This window comes from Cebus imitator, unplaced genomic scaffold (genome assembly GCF_001604975.1).
Source record: "Cebus imitator isolate Cc_AM_T3 unplaced genomic scaffold, Cebus_imitator-1.0 Scaffold62, whole genome shotgun sequence".
NCBI classification, from domain to species: domain Eukaryota; kingdom Metazoa; phylum Chordata; class Mammalia; order Primates; family Cebidae; genus Cebus; species Cebus imitator.
Window position 1 is genome coordinate 1167909 of NW_016107377.1, and position 24801 is coordinate 1192709.

Here is a 24801-nt window from a genome sequence, read left to right on the forward strand (position 1 = left end):
TTTTAAATAGAGACGGGGTTTCACCATGTTGACCATGATGGTCTCGAACTCCTGATCTCAGGTGATCCACCCATCTCAGCCTCCCAAAGTGCTGGAATTACAGGTGTGAGCCACCGTACCCAGCCGATATTATTTTCTTGTATGCCATTAGTAACAAGATGCACATTTTTGAAGAGCAACTTTATTATAAGTGAAAGGGAAAATTTAAAAATGGAAATGTGTGAATTTGTAAAGCACAACTTGCATATATCAAAGAAACTAAAGTTTAACTCAGCTTAGCTGAAGTAACTTTTCCAGCGTACAAGCCAAGAGTTTTCTTTCTTCTTCTCATTGTTTTGTCATGAAGCCTGAAGGATATTTAGGCAGATCCTATCCTTCATTCAAGTAGACCACTTTATCTGTTTCTCATAGCTGTTATTTGGACTTCGTTTTTCTCTCTGCCACCTTGCCTTACCTCTATGGCAGTTGAAGGCCTGTTTACCTCCTTTTAGCTGCCTACCATGGGAAGCAAAAGATTCCAACACTTCCAAGTTCCAGAGCCCTATTAGATGCCCGGTTTCCTACAGGAGGCATGTCCCCACTCTTCCTACTTTTCTGAGATTCTTTCTAGTAAACTCATTCCCACCCTTTATACTTTCCAGAGAAATGTTTTTTCCTTGGCTTAGGATAGAAAAATACTTCATCACATATATTCTCATCCAAGTAATCACCAAGGTTATTAAAAATTCATGTGCTGAATGATAGATAATTAAAAAGAAAGCTAACCCTTTTTCCCAGAGGAATATTTACATTTTCTGGTTTTCCTATACCAAATTTTCATCCATAGAGATTTGTGCCAAGAATGTTGGCAGGATTTATATCAATTACTGGTATTTTATGGGAGAAAATGAATGAAGAAGGAGTGTTCTGGGGAAGCAGTTATCCACTTTGTTTTCCTCAACTTTTTTTTTTCATTTTATTTCAGTCTTTGTTTCTTTTGGCTTTTCTTTCATTGGCAGTCTTTTTCCCTTTTATTTTTTGTTTTTACATTTAAAAGTGTCCTGCTCTGCTTCTAACTTTATTCTTTTAAACTAAAACTTACTCCTCAAAATACGGGGTCTTATGTTTAAAATATAGTTAAAAACATGTTAAAATTGTCTCTTCATGTTAGATTCAATTGGTGTCTTAGGGTGAAGTGAAGAAAGAAGGATGAAGAGGAAATTATCTCTTGGATTGCTCTCCAGGAAATCCTTCTGTATACTTTAAAAGTTCTTGTTCTTTTCTAGGAATCCAATGTGCTGATTGCTGCTAACAGTCAGGGTACAATTAAGGTAAGCTATTTAATATATCCCCATTTTAAACTCAGACCCATTTCTAGGCGGAAACAGGATTATGGAAATATACCACTGTACTGAACCTTAGAGATGATCCCAAATCATGGGTCTGTGTCTCCTTGCAAATGGCTTGATTTAAGGAAAAAGAATAGGTAGCTTACATCTATGGAGAAGATGACAGTACTTGTTGAGGTTGTATAGATGCTGGGTGGATTAATAGATGGTCACACTGAAAAACAGATGAAGACTGCCGAGCGTTCACTGTGAGTTAAGCACGATTTAGCTACTATTATGCCAGTACAACTATCCCACAGGGCTTTCAGTAGACAGAGCCCAAGATACACCAAGAGATACAAATACAGCAGAAGATGCTTAGACATCACCAGATTTAAACATATCTTGGTCTTATTTTAATTCTCTTCCTCATGGTTCTCTTTCTTCTCTTCCCTGACAAGTGGGTTTTTCCTCAGTTGTCAGAGGGGAAGAAAAGTTATTTTATTGTTCAGTTGAAAATTGATAGATGTGATTCAGGGAGCCTGTTCATACAAAAAAGAAAGAAAGAAAATTGACTGATGCATATATAGCACTTGTGCATGATACACTGGACAAATAAATCCTGAGATAAGCAGTGAACTTTCTAAACAAAACACTATTTTGGTGGAAGTTTCTAGTATATGGGTTTGACTAGCACTTATTCTGAGAGTACCTGTTTTTTCCACATATTCTCTGCTGATGTGGTAGAAATACTAAGTTTTTAAACGTAATGTGTGTGTTTCTCCTGCCATGTAGCATTAATTTTGCCATAGCTTCCTTAAACTCATCGTAAGTGGAGAAGGATCCAAGGCAGTAAATCCTACCCTAAACATTGTTCTACAGAGATGAAATGAGCAAACTTAATGCAGAAGAACTGCACTAATTTACAAGGTAGTCTCGTTTTTTAGGCAGCTAGTTTCTCTATTTGAAAAGCCTTTTTAGAGAACCACTGAGAGCTTAAATGAAAACAAGGTTTTGGGGTATTTATTTATTTAGTATTTTTGAGATGGAGTTTCGCTCTTGTTGCCCAGGCTGGAGTGCAATGGTGGGATCTCAGCTCACCAGAACCTCCGCCTCCCTGCTTCAAGTGATTCTCCTGCCTCAGCCTCCTGAAAACAAGGTTTTTAAACTGATCAATGTTTGTTACGTTCTGGAAGCCTCAAGCAAGATGGTAGAAGGTCTTGGAATATCTACGTGGCTTTCTGTAGTCCCTCATTATCTCTCTTATTCTCATGTCAAGGCATGAATTGAAAAGGTACACCTTACTCTTCAACAAGTTTAGCCTTTGCAGCAATTGGGATTGCTAACATACCTGCAAGAGCTCAAAACTACGTAGGTTCTCATAGAATCCCGCTGACAAATCTAAGATTTTGTTCAGCATCATTGACCTCTTATGTTAAGTACCCTGCTTACCTAATATAAAGACAAAAGCATTATGGAAGCATGTGTTTTAGTCAAGCCTTAGCTGAGCAGCAGGGGAAACATTGCACATTTAAATATTTGCTACTTAGTGTTGTAGTGTCCATCTAATGTAATTCTTTTTGACAATGTCTCATAGCTATCTTCTTGTTCTATGATCTTTCTTAGCTGCTTGCTTCCTTAGTTTTAGCAGTATCACAGTTTACTTTTTATGACAATATACTGCTTTAATTCTAAAAATACAAAGTATCTGTACACCATATGATTGACTAGAAATGGATGAAGCTGCAAGAAAAGGCAAGACTTCAGGTCCTGTATAACTTGATCATTATAAATGGTGTTAATTGATGGAAGAAGTAAACAGATTAAAATCCTAAACAAGGATACTTAAAATTTTTGTAAGAATGTGGAAAGATTCCAACATATGTGCCAAAACTGTTATATTTGTGCTATGCATTCAGCCAATTTGTTTATCCATATGTTTTATGTAGTTTACCTTGAAGGCTCCCAATTTAACTCTGGAGATAGCTAATCTGAAAGAGTGCATGCAGCTGTTGAACTGAAAGTCAGAAAGGATTAATGTCCAATTCATTCAAATTATTTGGCATTTTCCCAGTTGGGAAACTTTTAAAAATTTTATTCTCTGTTGGTAAATAAATATTCATTAAATTCCTTTTATATCTTATTTTACTAAATGGATTCTTTTTTCCTTCCAATTAGGTGCTAGAATTGGTATGAAGGGTTTACTCAAGTCAAATTGTACTTTATCCTGCTGAAATACATCTGCAGCTGACAATGAGAGAAGAAACAGAAAATGTCATGTGATGTCTCTCCCCAAAGTCATGGATTTTTTATTTGTTTTGAACATTTTTTCTTTTTCTCTTTTCCCTCCTTTATGACCTTTGGGACATTGGGAATACCCAGCCAACTCTCCACCATCAATGTAACTCCATGGACATTGCTGCTCTTGGTGGTGTGATTATCTAATTTTTGTGATAGGGAAACAAATTCTTTTGAATAAAAATGAATTTAAAAAACAATAAAAGTTTACTGAGCCACAGCTGAGCTTGGAAAATTTTTGTCAAATGCAGCAAGAGATAAGTCTTTTTAAGAAGTAGCATATGTGAACTAATAATTTATAAAGTTTCTATTTTCCTACCTCTTTGGAATTATGCTTATCAATGTAAACAAAATATAAAGTATATATTCCTGCCAGTGAATTTAATGTTTGCACTAGATGAAAAGATTACTTTATAAAATCTTTTCTTCTTTCTCTGACCAGATTTATATCATCAGCAAGTACCATGCTTTCCAGTCTCTCTAAATCTGGCCAAGTATCTAAAATTTTGACCTTTGAGACCACATTTAAACAGAAAGAGAATGTTAGTCTCTGACAGCTAGTCCTCTTTGCCTTTGAAATGTTACATAAACATACCATAAGCCCTAAATGTATACTAAGTCAACTAGTCATTGCTTTTGGCACCATCCTAGACTGAGTAATGACTTGGATCAGGAGTCAGTAAACTTTTTCTGTAAAGGGCCAGATTTATTTTAGGTTTTACAGGTCTTACAGTCAGTGTCACAACTGTTCAATTCTGCCAGTATAGCAGGAAGGCAGCCACAGACATATATGAACAAATGTGCATGGCTGGGAAGTAGGCAGAGGGTCAGATTTGGCCCACAGACAATAGTTCAAGTAGTCCTCTTGTCTTGTAGAGACAGGGTCTTACTACATTGCCTATACTGGTCTACAACTCCTTGGCCTCCCAAAGTACTGAGATTATAGATGTGAGCCACTGCACCCAGCCACAATTGGAGAATTTTATGAAGTTCTTATAAGAAGATTGAACTATTAAATATCAAAAAACTTACGGGACTGTGCTACGACTTCAGAAAGATTAGCCTGAACAATGAAGAAAAAAGTGGAGGAGCCCAGTACAATTGAGCCTTCTAGAAGATAACTGAGACCAAATTTGAATTTGGTCATAAAAGCAGTTAAAGGGAGGGGCTAAAGGGGATGGCATGATTGAATTTATGATGAATGGATAGATGGGGGCAAGAGTTGTGGGGACTTGGAGTAAGGTTGCAGCATAATCCAACCTAAAAGATTGTTTCAGCTAGTAGAGTTCACCACAGTCTTAATTCTTAATCATGGAAGGTTCTTAATTTTTAAAGTAATTGTCTTATAAGTTGTGACAACAAATAATGTAACTCAGCAAATTTATTTCTTTGGTGGTTATACAATCTTCAGCCAGCAGTAAGTCACTTGGGAAACTCACAGCCAAAATGTTCGTGAGCTATTTTTGGGGGACCAGTTCTCTAAGTCAGCAGATCTACAAACTCTTCAGCCCTGGTCCTAAATATAAAAATAATTACTCATTGCCTTTAATATAATTTTGCAGATGATACTGGGATCAGTAGAAGTCTAGGTACTTAGAAATTAAACATTAGGAGGTACTACCTTACATCTTGAGCCTATTATGTTACATGGCTAACATTAACACTTTACCAACAGTAGAAATTTGTTGGTCCTCCCAGAGCAGTTAGCTCACAAACCCACATGTGGCTTCTGGTTAATGTATTAGGCACTCCTGGACTTGGACTGAAGGGAAAATCATAGTGATATTTTAGAAATATGTGTTGAGCTCCCACTTTGTGCAGGGAACTGTGTACAATGTATATAGGGTATAAGTATCGTGATAGACATAATCTTTTAATGTACACTTGAAAAACAGTAGGGAGATTGAGGGCTAGGAGTAGAGGCAATTTTCGGGATTTTTGTGTGTGTGTGTGTGTGTGTGTGTGTGTGTGTGTGTGTGTGAGAGAGAGAGAGAGAGAGAGAGAGAGAGAGAGAGAGAGAGAATTAAGCTATAAGGCAAAAGAACATCTAAGACCAATGGAAGCAAATTTTTAAAGTCTGAGTAGCTCCCATGGCCAAATCTGGAAGAATTAGAACCCAAAGTATAAAATATCTGTGAATTCATGTTAATATAAACAAATGATTGAATAAATATATAGAGAAGAGACAAATTTTCCATGAAGAATTCCAAATAATTTATGTGATAAATTAAAGAAATGGAGCATAACTTTCCACTCCTTAAATATGGTCTCTAGTGACTTCTCTCCCAAAGAGTACGATATGGAAAAGGAGAAAAAAGTCAATTTACAATGGAAAAGGCTTACAAATAATACCTTGGACAGGTGATCAAGGTCAGCATCAAAAGTGGTAAGTCATGTTGATAGTTTATACTTTTGATACAATGTAGTGAAAAACAGCATTTTGACTCTGATCTTTCATCCAAAAATAACCCCATAACCCTGAGAAAAAAACCAGATTAATCCCTGTTGAGAGACAACCGACTATAGCAGGGGTCTCCTGAGTCTGACCTGCAGAGTCTGGCTGAGCAATGGATGAAAGGAGATCACAGACACAAGTGTCTTGCCTGTGAGAGTGCTGCTAGGGGACCTCATGGCTTACAGAACCGGCAGAGGGAGCCCGGCTGTGCAGCCCCTATATGCCAGAGATGCTTGTATTTATTTTAGAACAAATTTAATGGCAAAGGTCTCCAGCAAACACCATTTGTGGGTAATTAACATTGCTGACCCCCAAGTAGAGAGCAGTCATGCATGTGGATGATCAAAGGTCGGTTTTAGGGCAACATGAGTAAGTAAGCTTAGATAAATAAGTTTAGATAAACTCCTCTACATTCCCTTGTTATCTGTTCTTTGCTGTTAGCTCAAAGTAAAAGGATTAGGCTGTCTTCATCCATAACTCTTCCCCAAAGCTTTTGCAAAACCTTCCAAGAAGATTTATGTCTTTCCTATAATTTTTTCCCGCCATGCTGACTGATCTCCTACATCTCCCTCTTTTCTGTTTTTTGCATCTGGTTTTGTTGATTGAAGAGTACAGATGTGTGCAGCAACAGGTCTGTCATGTACACCGGTTATAACTCTTATTTTGGCTTTGCATTCCTAGAATTAGTAAATAACATAAGGCAAACATAAGTATAATCAGTAACATTTTTTTCCAATCAAGAAGTGACATGTAGTGTTTACTTGACACCTCAGTCCAATGTGTGCCGTTTCTGAGGGACCCCACCAGAGATATGTTAATCCTTTCTAGCCAGGCAGTTGCATCATTAGAGGCCGGGAAGGGAGTGTCTGCCTAAATAACAGGTGGAAAAGGGGCTCAATAGAGTGTAGAAGGTACAAGTTGCAGGCAAAACAAGAGAATAAAAAAAGAACAAATTATCTGGAGTGAATGGTGTTTGTGTTTGAAGCAGGATTCACTCAGCCTTCTGAATTGTCTTCTTTAGCATTCCCCAGGTAATATCTGGAGCTTGTGTCATTCAAGGAAGCCGCATTGTCTGGGGTGCAGGTCCTACAGGGCCATTTCCCTCATTACTGGTACCAGGTTGATTTCTAGCCATGCCATCGTAAGGTTTGATGCATCATGCTGGAATCCAAAGAGGGCCTGAGGGGCTGTGAATACAAGCATATCCTCTTCCCCATGTTAGCAAATCATTGGGACCACACCATACATTACTACTCACATCTTTCCAAACAACTGCATTTTGTATCTTGAGAGATTTTAGCAAAGTGCTTTCTATAGCTGGTTGGAATTTGTCATCTAAATTTAAGAAATTAAGAGTAAATAAGGCTTGTGCTTGTAGTGTTGCAGGGTCCTTACATTCCCCCTTTTTTATTTTCTAGAAAAGCATTAAAACATCAGATATGGGAAAATTTTAATAATCATTTAAGGTTGTGATTAAATGATAAAGTGATTTTGATAATCATTTAAGGTATGTAAGTTGCTAGTATTTATTTGAGATCTTACTGTTAGTATGTATCATACTGTTAGTATGTATCTAAGCTATTTCCAAAGAGAGGACATTTGCACTACCTTTGTAGGCAAAACTACAGGAGTGTGAGTTAAGAACTGAAGTAGTTTGTCAGCAGGAAGGGCATGCTTTATATGGCCTGCATAATCAGAGAGTGCTATCTGAAGATCTAGAGATAGAGGCAAGAACTGCGTGGAGTTGCTTTTTACTCAAAGGAATTCTTATGACATCAGGGTCATAACCTAGCAACTGATTGCATCATCTGTGGCCCATATGGATGACTTTACTAACTAGCTGGATATATAGAGAGAGTGTTTTAGTCCTGGTATGTGAGCAAAAAACCCATTCTAGGAAGCATGGTCCTGGGGCCATCTGTCCTATTAATCCTGTTGGGGAATGGATAGTAGGAAAAGTAAACAATTGAACTGAATATCCTGGGTCTATGTGTTCTAGTTGCCTCTGAGAAATAGCTTGCTCTATTTCCTCAATTTTCTTTTTGGCTGCAGGGATTAAATACCTGGGAGAATCCAGGACAGCATCGCCTTCTAAGATAGAAAACAGATTTTGCAACTTATCAGTAGTTATGCTCAAGGTGGGGCGAAGCCAGTTAATATTGCCCAGTAATTTTTGATAATCATCTAAGGTATGTAAGTTGCTAGTATTTAACCTTTTGAAATCTTACTAACTGGGAAATTAGTATGTATCCAAGATATTTCCAAGGAGAGGACATTTGCACTTTTTCAGATGCCATGATTAAACCTCTTAGCTGTGTATTCCCGTGGCTTACAGACCCTGAAGAGGGAGTCTGGCCATGCAGCCCCGATATACGAGAGACGCTCCTATTTATTTTAGAACAGATTTCATGGCAAACATTTCCAGCAAACACCATTTGTGGGTAATTAACATTGTCGACCCCCAAGTAGAGAGCCATCGTGTGTGGATGATCAAAGGTTGGTTTTAGGACAACATGAGTAAACAAGCTATTTAGATAAACTCCTCTACATTCCCTTGTTATCTGCTCTTTGCTATTAGCTCAAAGTAAGAGGATTAGGCTGTCTTCAGCCATAATTATTTCCTGAAGCTTTTGTAAAATCTTCCTGTCTTCCAAGAAGGTTTATGTCTTTCCTATGATTTTTTCCCACCACCCTGACAGATCTCCCACAGGGATCACCAACCCGCAGGCTGCAGACTGGTACCAGTCTGTTAAGAACCAGGCTACACAGCAGGAGGTGAGCAGTGGGTAAGAGAGCATCACTGAGCCCTGCCTCCTGTCAGATCAGTGGCAGCATTAGATTCTCATAGGAGCACAGTCCCTATTGTGAACTGCATGTGCTAGGGATCTAGGTTGCACACTTTTTATGAGAATCTAATACCTGATGTACTGACATGGAAGGAACAATTTCATCCCCAAACCTCCACCCCAGCTCTAATTGTTTCAGCTAATAGAGTTCTCCACAGTCTTAATTCTTAATCTTGAAAGATTGTTAATTTTTAAAGTTATTGTTTTGTAAGAGTTTCCATAGACCACAGAGACCGTTTATGGAAAAATTATTTTCCATGAAACTGGTTTTTGGTGCCAAAAAGGTTGGGGACCACTATACTACAGTACCTGATGCTAAATACCACAAATTAGTGCTTTAATACCTGATCAGTGCTCAAAACTGTCAAAGTCATCAAAAACAAAGTCTTGGAAACTGTCATAGCCATGAAGAGCCTAAGAAGACTTGACTATACTGTGCTATAACTGGATGGGATTTTAAAGCAGAAAAATACATTACATAAAAACAAAAAGAAATCTGAATAAAGTATGGACTTTAGTTGATATTATTGTATCCACACTGGTTCATTAATTGTATCAAACATACCATACCAACATAAGATGTTAACAGAAGAAGTGGAGTGTGAGGTATATGAGAACTCTCCTACATTTGCAATGTTTCTGTACATCTAAAAATATTGTTCCAAAATTAAAAGTTGATCAAATATTAGATTTTAAAGTATAAGGATTATTATAGTCAACATGCAAGACAAAGTAATGGGAGTGAAAGCTGGAAAAGTATACATTGTAAATCAGTGATCTGTTCCAGCTGTCAACTTAAAATAGAGACAAAGAATATGGAGTTTAGAGATTTACATTCCAAAAGTCCTAACTTTGTCACTAAGAAATTGTGTAGTTTTGAAGAAGATGATAAACCTTTTCACTCCACATTAATCTCTAAATTCTACTTAAATGTTACTCTCATTTCTGTTCATAAGATTGTGCTATACAAAATTCATAGTCGTTCTTGGTGATTCAGTCTCAGATATCTGAGTGCTTGTACTTACTTATTTCTTCTTTTTCCTAGAGATCATTACAGCTTCTCAATATGAGAATCAAGAACTCTTTCCATTTGTGTATGATTTTGTTACTTGAAAGAACAAATCACAGATTTGTTCAGTTTTAGAGTCAAACTTCCCAGTGTCCAAATTCAGAAAGAAGTCTTTGACTAGAAGTGGGTAGAGTTTCTCATTAAATTTATGTTCAAGTTCCCAAACATGGTAGCAGTCCATGTTAATTATTGTGTGAAATAATCACCTTTGGTTTTATACAGCTGGAAGAATTTTTTTTTGAGACAGGGTCTTACTCTGTTGCCCAGGCTGAAGTGCAGTGGCATCGTCACGGCTCACTGCAGCCTCAACCTCCTTTGCTCAAGCAATCCTTCCTCCTTAGCCTCCTGAGTAACTGGGACAACTGGAACACACCATCATGCCCAGCTAATTCTCTAATTTTTTGTGGAGATAAGGTCTCCCTATATTGCCTGGTTGGTCTCAAACTTCTCCCACCTTGGCCTCCCAAAGTGTTGGGATTATAGGCATGAGCCACCACACCTGGCCCTGAAACAATGAGCTTCAGTGGAAAAGCAGCCTAATAATTCACTTTACTCCCTTTTTTGATACCTTGGCTAGTAGTTTGTAATGGATATGAGCAGTTATTCCAAAGGAATGGGTAAAGTTGTTTAGCCACTTGTATGTTGTGGTTTGATTCCTTCAACAAAAATTTTAGGGGGCTGGGCATAGTGGCTCACACCTGTAATACCAGTACTTTGGTAGGCCAAGGCGGGCAGGTTACTTGAGCTCAGGAGTTTGAGACCAGCCTGGGCAACATGGCAGAACCCCATCTCCACAAAAAATACAAAAAATTAGCTGAATATGGTGGTACACACCTGTAATCCTAGCTATTTTGGAGAGGCTGAGGTTGGAGGTTGGCTTGAGCCTGGGAAGTGGAGGTTTCAGTGAGCTGAGATCATGCCACTGCACTCTAGCCTGGGTAATGGAGTGAGACTCTGTCTCCAAAAAAAAAAAAAAAGTTAAAAAATGATTTAATTAAAAAAAATGTATTGTTCACTATGTGGTAGTAACCTCTGTTCCAGGATAGGAGTTAGCAGATTTTTTTCTGTAAATAGCTAGATAGTAAATATTTTAGGCTTTGTGTGCCAGAAAGTCTCCATCACAACTACTTAACTCTGCTATTATAGTATGTGAAAGCAGCCCTGGAAAAGTAAACAAAGAAGTATGGCTGAGGACAGAGAAGAGAAAGTGCTTTTTTAATTCTCCCAACAACCAGTCAGTTCTGCAGTGGATGCTGGCTGGGTGTCCTCTAATTCAGTTCAGTTCAGACACTGTCTACCTGGAGATGTTACTGATGGAAGGTATCTGAGTTACTGGCGGTGAATTTGCACCAGACTGCAACAACCTCAGTTCTCACCTCCTCAGAAGAAACAATTTGACTAACAGGCATAAGGCAGAAAAAGAGTCCAAGGCAAGTTTCAGAGCAGCAGTCAAAGTTTATTTAAAAAGTCTTTAGAACAGGAAAAACAAGAAAGTACCCTTAGAAGAGACCCAAGCAGGCAGTAATGTCAAGTGCCATGTTTAACCTTGATTTTAGGCTTTCAGGTTGGCCCCTTTCCCATGATTCTTCCCTTAGGGTGGGATGGCCACATGCACAGTGTCCTCCTTACCCTTGGGAGGTTAGTATCTGCAGTGTGTTTAGGAAGTTGTACACATGCCTGAGGCTCCCTTCCTCTTTCCAGTGGTGTGCCCCCTGAGGGTCATACACTGCCATTTTGTCTCAATGCATATGCCTGGGAAGTTGCGTCTCCCTGGTGTCTGCATTCAGTTAACACTTTAGTGCAACAGGTGTGGACCTTCAGGAAGTGAACATTTCCCTGGCGCTGGCTGCCAGTTTATCACTTTTAGAGAGGCAATGTGATAATTGTCGAACCATCACTCAACTTTCCTAGTGGGCAGGGGGAAGAGCCCTCTTCTGCTCCACTCATGCCTGTCTATAATTACCTGTAGCAAGGATAGCATCAGATACCATAAGTGAGGACTCAGTCCCACAGGACTCCCCCCTTCTCCCACCTCCAATGTCATTTGCAAGCTCTGGGTAGTTTTACCTGTTCTTTTGACCAACTAAATCAGGGTTCCCATGAACCCTCTTTTGGGTTTAATTTTCTAGAGCAGCTCACAGAAGTTAGGGAAACACTTGTTTACCAGTTTATTAAAAAGGATATTTTGAAGGATACAAAGGAGCAGCCAAATGAAAGTCCACATAGGGTGAGGTCTGAAAAGGTCCTGAGCACCTGAGGGTCCATCCCAGTAAAGCTGGAGTGTACCACCCTCTTGTCACATAGATGCATTCTGCTATCCAGAAGCTCCGCAAACCCAATCTTTCAGGTATTTTTATGGAAACTTCATTACCTAGGCATGATTGACGAAATTATTGGGGATCAACTCAACCTTCAGTCCCTCTCCAGATGCCAGAATGGGTGGGGCTGAAGGTCCCACATTCCAAGAGTATACCAGGAAAGAGGACAAAGATCAAGTGTATATTTCACAGTGTCACACTGTGCCAGTAAAACCACTGAAATGTGAATTGTCATGTGTCACAGAAACTGTTTGGTTTTTTTTTTTCAAGTATTTAAAAATGTAAAAAACATGTATCACTCGTGAACCATATAAAATAAAATAAAAGCCATAAGCTGGATTTGGATATGGTCAGCAGGCCATAGTTTGCTGACCCCTAGGTGCTGACTAGAGAGCAGTAGCAGGAAAAAAAAAAAAAGATGAAAATCCAAACTTTGCTGAGCTTGCATTCATTCTACTGGACTAAATTACGTCCATAAAATGCCATTCTCTTCCCACAGTGGTGTGGAACATAGAAGGCCATTTTAGAGGGCATACCACCCAACTAAGAGGTTTTTTGTTGTTGTTGGCTTGCATGCAGTTTCTACAGGAGTGTGTACAGCACTGCTATACCTTGGTATGTGTGCTTTCAGAGAACCAATGAACACTTTTCCTGTTAAACCTCAGTAATGCTGTGCAGAGTGGTTTGTGCCTATAATCCCAACACTTTGGGAAGCTGAGGTGGAAAGATGGCTTGAGACCAAAAGTTTGAGACCAGCCTGAGCAACACAGTGAGACCCTGTCTCTATATAAGATTTAAAAAAGAAAAACAGGAAAAAAGCCTGGTGTGGTGGCATTTTCCTTTGGTCCCAGCTACTTGGGAGGTTGAGATGGGAGAAACACTTGAGCCTGGGAAGCAAAGCTGCAGTGAGCCATGATATGCCACTGTACTCCAGCCTAGACAACAGAGTGAAACCCTGTCTCAAACAAATAAATAAATCAAGTTCAGGAGCCAGAACTTTAAGCTTTTTTTTTTTAGACAGAGTCTCATTCTGTTACCCCTGCTGGAGTACACTTACATAATCTCAGCTCACTGCAATCTCTCCCTCTTAGGTTCAAGCAATTCTCGTGCCTCCCAAGTAGCTGAGATTACAGGCATGAGTCACCATGCTTAGCTAACTTTTGTATTTTTAGCAGAGACAGGGTTTCACCATGTTGGCCAGGCTGGTCCCTAAGTCCTGACCTCAGGTGATCGGCCCACCTTGGCTTCTCTTTTTTCTTTCTTTCTTTTTTTTTTCTTTGAGACAGAGTCTCCCTTTGTCACCCAGGCTGCAGTGTATTGGCATGATCTTGGCTTACTGCAACCGCCACCTCCTGGGTTCAAGCAATTCTCATGCCCCAGCCTCCAAAGTGGTTGGGATTATAGGCGTGCACCACCACACCCAGGTAATTTTATATTTTTACTAGAGATGGGGTTTTGCCATGGTAGCCAACAGGCCTCAAACTCCTGGCCTCGTGCAATCTGCTTGCCTTGGCCTCCCAAAGTGATGAGATTGCAGGCCTGAGCCAATGCGCCTGGCCCAGCTCTATTAATATACTTCTAACAAAGATAATTTAGAGGGCTGAGGTTGAGATTATTTTCATTGAATACTCAGAAAGATTTGTGCTTAAGGAAGTCTGTTGAATGTGGGGAAGCAGAGGATTTTAAAAGTCTGGCTTTTAATTTTTTCCTCTTTCTTTTCTTTCCTTTTCCCCCCTCACCTTTCTGGTTCTTTCACCCTGAGCTATTGAAATTTCTTTTCTGAATATAAAGCAGTTTCTCAGACTTATAGAACTTGTGTCGAGACTTAGAACCTGATTTCTTTTTTGGAATGACCAAATCTCTTATAATTATTCATATCTTATAGCTAACGTTTGTACACTGGCTAACTTTGAGGGGTTGAATTTTGAAAGAATTAATAAAATTACTTTTCTGCTAAATTAGCTGCTATTAACAGCTAGCCACTTTTTTAAAAGTATTTTTAATATTTAGAGACTAAACTCTAGTCCAAGGGTATTCCAATCTTTTGGCTTACCTGGGCCACATTGGAAGATAGATAATTGTCTTGGGCCACACATAAAATATACTAACAATAGCTGATGAGCTTTAAAAAAAAATTGCAGAAAAATCCTAATGCTTTAAGAAAGTTTACAAATTTGTGTTGGGCCTCATTCAAAGCCACCCTGGGCTGCATGTGGCTCACAGTTTATTGGTTGGACAGGCTTGCTCTAGTCAGTGTTTACACTTTAGAAGTCCTCACTTCCATTTCCCAAATTTTGTTTGATGAGTCCAGGAGAGTCTCTCATGAGCTCCACTCCATGGTTCCCATAGGAAAGGCAGCCTTCTATTCTTAGAAATGGAATGTGGTGCTGTGTGCTGTTGAATTGCAAAGTTTTGTGGAACAGTTTTAGTAATATATCTAGAAAGGCTTCTGGCACTCTTAGAAATTAAAAAGCACTCCATGAATATAGGGCAGCATTAGCATATGCATATTAAAATTTAGTTCTCAGGGTTTTTTTTTAATTATAGGGAACAAAGAAGTATAAAATATAAAAATTACCAACAAAAAAAAAGGGAAGGTCAAATGGTTATTCTGGAATTTTCAACAGGTACCACAGGTATGGGGCCAAAAGGTATGGGGGTTATGGTGGCAAGACAGGGTTTGGGACAGGGAGAAGAGGAGGCCTGGCTAGCAAAAGTGGTCTTGCTCTGTAGATGAAACCTCACAAGTAGCAGCCCTCAGAGAGAAAGAAGGCAAATATTTCTTTCAGACCTTTAAAGATATGAGAATTTCAGCCAGGTGCAGTGGCTCACGTCTGTAATCCCAGCACTTTGGGAGGCCAAGGCAGGCAGATCACGAGGTCAGGAATTCAAGACCAGCCTAGCCAACATGGTGAAACCCCGTCTCTACTAAAAATACAAAAATTAGCTGAGCATGGTGGTGGGTGCCTGTAATCCCAGCAACTCAGGAGGCTGAGGTAGGAGAACAGTTTGAACCCAGGAGGCAGAGGTTGCAGTGAGCCAAAATTGCACCATTGCACTCCAGCCTGGGCAACAGGGCAAGACTTTGTCTCAAAAAAAAAAAAGGAGGGGGTTGATATCAGACTGGCAGTTAATCTTTTCTAAATCCAGACAAAGGAGGGCCTCAGAGAAAGCCTGCTGCATCAGTGCAGATTCTATACAGATGCAAATCTCCCCCACACAGGACGGGCTTTGTAGGACTACTTCTATTTCAAGTCCTCTGAACAACCATCTCAAAATATGTCAAAGTAATATATTGTGGGGAAAAAAAAAATCTTTATTTCCTTCAGCACCACCCCCGACCCCACCTTTTGAAACTTTTCTTTCAGAAAGTTTCACATGTTAAGAACCAAGTTATTAGCTTTGGAGAGATTTATTTCAGAGGTTGGTAGATAAGAGATTAGCAAAGGAGGGGAGAAACAAATTGGGATGCAAATTTAAATAGACAATCTCATATCTTCTTGAATTGGTCTCTTAGTCCTGAGCATAGATCAGTTCAGTTAAATTGCTGTGTCTCATTCCAGGAGGTGGCATTGTAGATGGACTAAATTTCTATATGTGATGCAGGCAAACAGGTCTTTAATAGAATACATTTCACTGGAAACAGAAGAAAAACAAAAGTTAATTCATAGAGTTGTCTATAAACTAGTTCTAGAGTTTCAAGTTCTGGATTTTCTGGCATTGTAAATTTTCCTGTACTGTAGAATGAGGTGTTCTAGTGAACTTTTTAAGTAGTCCATGCATCAGCAGACACAAAGGCTGTTTATATTGCAAGTTGCTGTGGTGATTTCTCTGGAAGTTTATATTGAGTTTTCTAGCTTCCATTTGTAGGGCGTTAAGAAAAGCAGTTTTATTTTCCAGTGACTTTAAGTCCGAAAAATAGGAGATAAATTAGAAAATGTTGGTTTGGAGACTTGTAGCCAGGAAAGAATTTAGGATTGAGATCAAACTGTAGACAAATAATAACTCAAAAACAAGGGTCAGGGCTAGAATCTAATATCAGATGTAGTATAGTTTTCTTTAAAACATAATTTTTCTCTCTCTAATCTCCCATTTGTACCAAAGGTAAGTCATAGTGAGACCAATACATTTGCAAAATAAGTTTTAGTCATATTTTATTTAGCCTGATTATTTATACAAAGTGCAGCAAGAATTATGATTGGCCATATTGGCTCTTTTATAAGTTGGTTTTGCTGGACATTTTCATAGGAAATCTCAGATTAGACTTAATGCTCTTGATCTTTAGGAGCCAAGCCAAAGATTGTAATACTTGCACAAATTTGATGAATTTCTTTTATTTCTTTCTTTTCTTTTTTTTTTTTTTTTTTTTTTTGAGGTTCCTAAAATATCTTGAAGTTCCTGGTCCTGTCAAAAAGTGACATGTTTTTCTTACCACAAGGTTAGAAACCTTGAAAGGGAACAGTGTAGACAAGATAGTAGGACAGTCCTTCTATAAAGAAAATGTGGTACATATTTACCATGGAATACTGTGCAGCCATAAAAAGGAACGAGATCACGTCTTTTGCAGGAAGATGGATGAAGCTGGAAGCCATTATCCTCAGCAAACTAATGCAGGAACAGAAAACCAAATGTTCTCATGTATTAGTGAGAACACATGGACACAGGGAGGGGCCTGTTGGTGGAGGGTGGGGTGGGAGAGCATTAGTGAAAAGAGCTGATGTATGCTAGGATTAATACCTTGGTGATGGGTAGATAGGTGCAGCAAATCACCATGGCACATTTTTACCTGTGTAACAATCCTGCACATGTACCCCAGAACTTAAAAAAAAAAAAAAAAGATGGCTGGGTGCAGTGGCTCACGTCTGTAATCCCAGCACTTTGAAAGTCTGAAGCGGATGGACCACAAGGTCAGGAGTTCGAGATCATCCTGACCAACATGGTGAAACCCTGTCTCTACTAAAAATACAAAAATTAGCCGGGCATGGTAATGGGCGCCTGTAGTCCCAGCTACTCAGGAGGCTGAGGCAGAATAATCTCCTGAACCCGGCAGGTGGAGGTTGCAGTGAGCCAAGATCGCACCATTGCACTCCAACCTGGGTGATAGAGTGAGACTCTGTCTCAAAAAAAACAAAAAACAAAACAAAAAAAAAAGATAATGGGCCACTCTTTTTTCCAGCCTATTGGTTTTAAAGTTATCCTCAATTCCTCAAAGCAGTCTGGGTCACATTTAAAATGTGACATTCCAGTCAAAGCCTTGGTAAAATAACCAGTGTCTCTAATTGCGTCCTATCACTGAAGAAAATAGATTCTTATTAAACTTATGCAAATAACTCTATTGCCATAAAATAAGAACACTCAAATAGTTTCTGGACTCTGGAGGAATTGGGTAGAGAGAAAGGTAAATGTTTCAATTTTGTTTACAAAAGTAAACTTTACTCAATTGCTATAAGCAATATAAGAGGGAAAAAAATTCTTGACTGGAAAATAACATAAAAAGAACGAGTAAGATTTTAAAGAGAAAACTTTAAAATCATTTGTCTTGCATTAGTTCAACCTCATGTAATTAATTCTTCTTCTGCTTGCTGTTAGCTTAGCAATTTTATGAGTCCAGTTTTTCTCTTCGAAGGTTTTAAAATTCTTACCAGATCCAATTATATGATCTCAGAGTCATAAGCAGAGGTCAGTATTTCAGTATTTCAGAGTACCTGTCAGAGTCTGATCCATGAATTTACTGGAAAAAGAAGCAATGTTTGGATAGTAACTGATTATAAACTGCTTTTTTGTGTGAAGAAACAAAGTGAAACAATAATTGTGAATATAAAAGGTTTAGAGTAATCATTATTAAAGATACAATTGACAAGGAAATTTGTTATTTCTGCAGCAAACAACAATTTAACAAGATAATCATAATTATGACTTATACACCAAGACATATCAGAATTTTTGGAATCTGACACAATTTTGGAACACATATTAACATGTTTATACAACTATAACTCAAAGATTGTTAAACACTATTTCTTATTGACAATACTTCCTGTATGACTTTTACATACCAAATAAGCCTAACATGTCTCTGACTTCCAGGGGCTCTTTTTTTGGAATGTCCGAAAGTTAACTTGAGTTCAAAAAGACATTATAGAATTGATTTTGGGAAGTTTGCCAAATTTCAAAGGTTTGAAACATTTGATATTAAAATAAGTAAGGTTTGCCAGGTGTGGTGGCTCATGTCTGTAATCCCAACACATTGGGAGACCAACCAGGCAGATTTGGTGTTTGAAACCAGCCTGTGCAACATGGCAAAACCCTTTCTCTACAAAAAATACAAAAGTTAGCCATACTGGTGCACTCTTGTGGTCCCAGCTACTCAGGAGGCTGAGGTGGGAGAATCGCTTCAGCCCAAGAAGATTGAGGCTGCAGTGAGCTGTGGTCATGCCATGGCACTCTAGCCTGGGTGACAGAGAAAGACTCAGACTCAAAAAAAAAAAAAGAAAAAGAAATATTTTAATTATTGCTTTGGCTAAATGACTACTGTTTTACAGTTACCTGTGAGGCTATTTTGAACAGCTGTTTTAAACATTTTTTTTTATGAGACAGGGTCTCACTCTGCTGCCCAGGCTGCGTGCAGTGTCATGATCATGGCTCACTGCACCTCAGCCTCCTAAGTAGCTGGGACTATGAGTACATGTCAACATACCTGGCTAATTTGTGTATTATTGATAGAGACAGGGTTTCTCCATGTTGCCCAGGCTGGTCTCTAACTCCTGGGCTTAAGCAATCCACCTGCCTTGGCCTCCCAAAGTGCTGGCATTACAGGTATGAGCCACCACACCAACCTTAAAGATTTTGCAAAGCAAAACCTTTACTCCTTGATGGAGTAGTTTTTCAAACAATTGAAATATTTCATAAAGACAACATAGGCAAATGTGCTTCTAGTTTTGGGGAGGGGGAAGAATTGTAGTTTACTTAAAAGGTGAACAATAATATATTATTATCTATTATTAATATGACATGAAAATTTTGTTGTAAAGGAAAAACAAATTTTGTCTTTTTATGTATTCTTAGTATTAAAGTTAATTTTAATAAAAGTTTATAAACATCTAATTTTAATTAGATTTGACAACAAAATAAGATTCTGTAAATAAAATTTTATAAAATATTTTATTCATTTCATTTCAACTGTATTTTAAATTTAAAACAACATTTTAAAAACCTTTACACTAGAAAAAATTACTTTCTCTTTAACAAAATCCATATATTTATATCTTTTTGTAATGTTTTATTAAAAAGACATTTGACTTTTATATATATATACTTTGTGTATAGAATTTTTAAATATTTAGTAGTTTTAATAACATATTAATTACAATTTTAGCTCTTAATAACCCTGATTTTTAATGGAAAACCTAGGAAGTAAGTAATTGTGATTGTTATGTGTCAGGTGCAGAGTCAAGTACAGAGAATAGGACTGTGAAGACAATATCTGGAGGATCTGACCCCTATCAGCATAGCCTGGAAACAGCTGGGCCAGGGAGGATGGGACCCAGGCAGTGTGAACACATATATATCCCCAGTCCTCATCATGGCCACATATTTAGACTCCAGAATCCAAATACTCAAAATCAAAGACATAAGCTCAGAGACAAATTAAGCAAGTATTAATATTACAGAAATAACAGTTTTATAACCTTAAAACATCAGCTAGAGATAATAAAAACCTGTCTAACCAACAGACCCAGGCAAACATGTCTAAATTAAATTTTGAAGATGTTTTTATTTTACTTTATTTTACAAACTATGTTTAAACTAGCTTTCTTTCTCACCAGGCACCCACTCTTCCAGCCAGCAGAGTTGAGAGCCAGATACACTTTTTTTTTGTATAACTTACTCAGTCTCATGTATTCCTTTATAGTGACACAAACAGATGATGACAATGGTAAATCTGACTATGGTGGTAAGCCAGGGTATAGGAGGGGAGAAGAGGAGGCCTGGCTAGCAAAGGCAGTCTTGCTCTTTAGATGAACCTTGCAGGTAACAGCCCTAAGACAGAATAGATGGTAAATGTTTCTTTCAGACCTTTAAAGGCGTCAGACTTTCAGTTAATCTTTCCTACATCCAGAGTAGGGAGGGCCTCAGAGAAAGCCTGGCTGCATCAATGCAGATTCTATACAGATGCAAATCTCTCCCCACAGAACAGTTATGCAGGGCTACTTCTGTTTGCAAGTCCTCTGAACAACCATCTCAAAATATTTTAAAGAAGTATGTTTTGGGGCAAAACATTTTTATTCCCTTCAAACAGGCGTATAAAATGGCTTTATTACTTATGCTTTTTGAACATAGCATTTGCCTATTTCCATGTGAGCTGATAGGCCATTGTGTTAGCCTCTTTTTATGCTGCTGAAAAAGACACATTCAAGACTGAGAAGAGAAAGAGGTTCAATTGAACTTACAGTTTCACATGGACGGGGAGGTCTCAGAATCATGGCGGGAGGAGAAAGGCACTTCTTACATGGCAGCAGCAAGAGAAAAATGAGGAAGAAGCAAAGCGGAAACCCCTGATAAACCCATCAGATCTCATGAGACTAATTTACTACCATGAGAATAGCCCAGAAAAGATCTGCCCCCATGATTCAGTTACCTCTCCCTGGGTCCCTCCCATCACATGCGGGAATTCCGGGAGAAATAATTTGGGTGGGGACACAGCCAAAACATAGCCATCATCGCAGGTGCAATGAAAAGCTAGTTTAGAAAATGCTCAAATTGAGATTTCTGAAATACCCCTTCCCCATCACATGTCCAGTGCATTCTCTCACTGGGGAGTGGGACTTAGGTGGGAGGGGCTGAACCAACATCACCTCTACTAGTCTTCCTGTATGCAGGCAACAAAACTGAAGAAGGGAAAGGGAATTGAGATTGCAGGCAAGAGATAAGCTTGTTTGTAAAGAAAAACCTTGATAGCGATTATATCTATGCAGCCACAAGTGGAAGCCAAAAATGGTCTTCCCTGTGTGTTAAGCTCTGGGAGGTGTTCTTATCTTTCAGCATCTACTCCTCTCTAGTTATTTGATTGCACTGTAACAAATCTTTATGACAGAAGTAGAATGCCTCTTTCTCTCTCCCTTTCCCCACCTTCACTTGGTATGTCATGGTAGACAGTATAGTGACTTAAACTGCTTATTTAACTGTGCATGCTTTTTCTCCATTGCCTAACATCTCCTGGGAACCTTGATATTAGTTTCACCTCTCCTCTGGGCTGAGAGATGGGACAGTAGAGTCAAGAACTTGAACAGAAATTCAGCCCTCATGACCTCACACACAGTACATTTCAGTAAGTAATCACTTTATTTTTTCCTTTCAGAGTAAAAAAACCTGTCTCAAACTCTATTCAGGGCAACCAATGAATTAAATATCCTACTGACTGCAGACAGTCTTCATATTTCACCATGATGGGCAGTCTTAAAGTCTCTACTTAACTATTGATAGCCGTCAAGATCCCACTAATACCTGAGACACTCATGGCAGAATGGTTCTAATTGTTAGACAGTTTTTTCCTAGATTGAGCTGAAATCTGTCACCATGGAACATCCCTTTCCTTTACCCACTAGGCCTAGTTTTTGTTCTGTTAGTCATTGTGGTAGGCATTATGGAAGATATCAAATAGTGAAGGGCATGCTCCCTTCATGGAACTTTAGGCAGGTAAGATATACGGCATGGAAAATAATTTATACATAATATAATAATCCTGTGAAATAAGCATTATGCTTTCTTAAAACAAATGAGGAAAACAGATACGAAAATGTATACTGTTGCATATGTTATAGCAAAAAGATTGTTTAAAAGGCAGAGTTACTGGCATGCTAAATGAGTTGTATGAAAGAAGTAGGATTTGAGTGGCATTCTAAAAATATTGAATCATATGGCTGGTTTACTTCCACTGACCAAGTAGATGTTAAGGGGCACAGCTGAGAGTTATCTTCAAAGAGGACAATGCGTGCACATGTTGACACTGTTAAGACACTAAGGCGTCTTCTAGATCTGATGATAAATTATTAGTTTATGGTATTATTTATCTGAGGATTAATTTATAGCGGGAAGGACTTCAGATGAGCAAAAGAAAAAACTATGAAGCTAGCTGGTTGCTAAAAACTGAAAGGTACTACCAGTGGAAATGGGTGACATCTCCATCCTTGGAGATCATCAGAGGTGACCAGACAACTACAGGTTCTAAATGATTTCAACATTCAGCTGCCTGAGGGCAGGGACCTGGAAGGAATTTTTCTTTCAGGTACCTTTCAGATCTGAGAATCTGATCCTAATTCAAAGGCAGAGGAAAACAGGTAGAATATTTCTATGCCTAATGTGATGGTGAAGCAGGATTGGCCACAAGAAACAGACCTCTGGGACATCGAACTAGGAAGGAAGAGGTGTTTTATTATGGCCTGGGAGTGAGGTGACATGTTTTGTCTAACTGCCAAACTCACCTAACAAAGAGAAGCTCTGCCTTTATATAGGCTTACACTCTAGATATTACATGTGAAAGGATCTTAGGTTTACAGCCTTAGAAATTACAAGTGAAAGACTCTTGGGTTTACAGTTTTAGAAATTACATGGTCGATGGAGGAGTGGAATGGAAATTTGATCTTGTTTAAATAAAAGCAATATCATCCAAGAGATTCCTCCACACCATGCCTGCTATTTATAGGAAGGTAATTTAAGAGGCGCCAGATGGCCAGCCTTTTCTTCTATTGACATGCAGTGTGAAAGTCAAGGGGGATGGGATCCTATATGCCTGGATCTCCTTCCTCAATGGCAAGTAAAAATTAAAAATGAAAAGCCTAAAGCTGGGTGTGGTGGCATGCACCTGTAGTCCCACCTACCTGGGGAGCTGATACAAGAGGAGTGCTTGAGCCCAGAAGTTTGTCTCTAGCCGAAGCATGTAGCAAGACCCTGTCTTTAAAAACAAAACAAAACAAAATAAAAATTTTAAAAATAATAAGAGATCTAGGGCCGGGCGCGGTGGCTCACGCCTGTAATCCCAGCACTTTGGGAGGCCGAGGCGGGTGGATCATAAGGTCAAGAGATCGAGACCATCCTGGTCAACATGGTGAACCCCGTCTCTACTAAAAATACAAAAAATTAGCTGGGCATGGTGGCACGTGCCTGTAATCCCAGCTACTCAGGAGGCTGAGGCAGGAGAATTGCCTGAACCCAGGAGGTGGAGGTTGTGGTGAGCCGAGATCGCGCCATTGCACTCCAGCCTGGGTAACAAGAGCGAAACTCCGTCTCAAAAAAAAAAAAAGAGATCTAATTCTCCTTCTTGAAAATAAAAATAAAAGACACACCCCCATCAACCCTACCCTGCAATCCTCAACTATTTTTTCAGAATTTTTCTGTCCTTTTCAAATGTATATAAATCTTCTCAATGGCTAAATAAGTTTCTCAACTCAGGAATGTTTCCTTAAGGACCTGGGAGTCATCTTTTTGAAATGCAAACATCGAGGAAGATGTGTCCCTATCTCCCAGTTCCTGTGGGAAGGTAAGAGCTTAACTTCAGTGGGTGCCTTGCCCCAATTTGCAAAACTACCTTCTGTCATAAGGATATGCAAAGTTTGTTTTTCCTCCAAATAAAGCCAACACAGGTGGTCTCCCCAATTACCAAGATAAAGTTAGGACAAAGTCTAAGTGACAAAAGGTATTCTCAAGTCCTCTTAAGGACTAGTGATTGTTTATCTTGAGAACATGAATGTACTGGGTTGTATCTGCTTGGCTGTATAAGAGGGTGAGTTTCCTTTCTGCCTTTGCAATCTCTTAGCAATTGCATGTGATGCACATCACATTCTGGTTTAATGATTATTCAATAATAAAAATAAATGGTTATTCAATAATATAATTCAATTTTATTATTGATGATTATTCAGTAATAAGAATAAAAGTGTTTTGTGGCCAAGTGCAGTGGCTCATGCCTGTAATACCAGCACTTTGGGAGGCTGAGGCAGGAGGAGTACTTGAGTCCAGGAATTTGAGACCAGGCAAGACCCTGTCTCTATTTTTTGTATAAAAATTCTTTTAAAAATTAAATAAAAAGAAGTGTTTTGTTTCTCTACTACCTCTATGGAGAGGATTTCTGGGTTGGGACAACATCTTGGTTTTTTAAAATTTTTCTCAATAATTTTTGTGAATGAAGGTGAGATGGCTGGCAGTTTCTGAATAAAGTGGACAACTGAAGGTCCATGTCCACACACAGGTAAGAAACCCTGATTTTTAAAAAGTCTCCCTTCTACCTCTCTACTTGTTCGAAATACTAACTGGATGAATTAGTCTCCAAATTCAAGCTTTTGTTGTTGAATAACATGGGAAGTACAGGCTCTAAAATCTCATCAAGATCACCATCAGGTTCATGGTAGGAAAATATGGGATGCCAGGTATGTTGCCTGCAGGTCTCTCTGATCCTAGTCTTGCAGTGGCCTAGGGATGGCTCTTTTGATTTGGATAAATTACTGCATTTGTG

At 38.8% G+C, this 24801-nt stretch overlaps 1 protein-coding gene across 5 annotated transcripts in view; it reads left to right on the forward strand.

Annotated features, from left to right (window-relative positions):
• The window catches only part of COP1 (COP1 E3 ubiquitin ligase), a 172480-nt gene extending 168655 nt beyond the window's left edge, over positions 1 to 3825 (forward strand). For all 5 annotated transcript variants that reach the window (XM_017529941.2, XM_017529939.1, XM_017529940.2 and 2 more), the window contains 2 exons: positions 1266 to 1310; positions 3486 to 3825. In XM_017529941.2, coding sequence (XP_017385430.1) covers positions 1266 to 1310; positions 3486 to 3503 — 63 coding nt within the window. In that variant the 3' untranslated portion in view covers positions 3504 to 3825. The remainder of the gene's footprint in view (positions 1 to 1265; positions 1311 to 3485) is intronic.
• The last annotated feature ends 20976 nt before the right edge of the window (positions 3826 to 24801 follow it).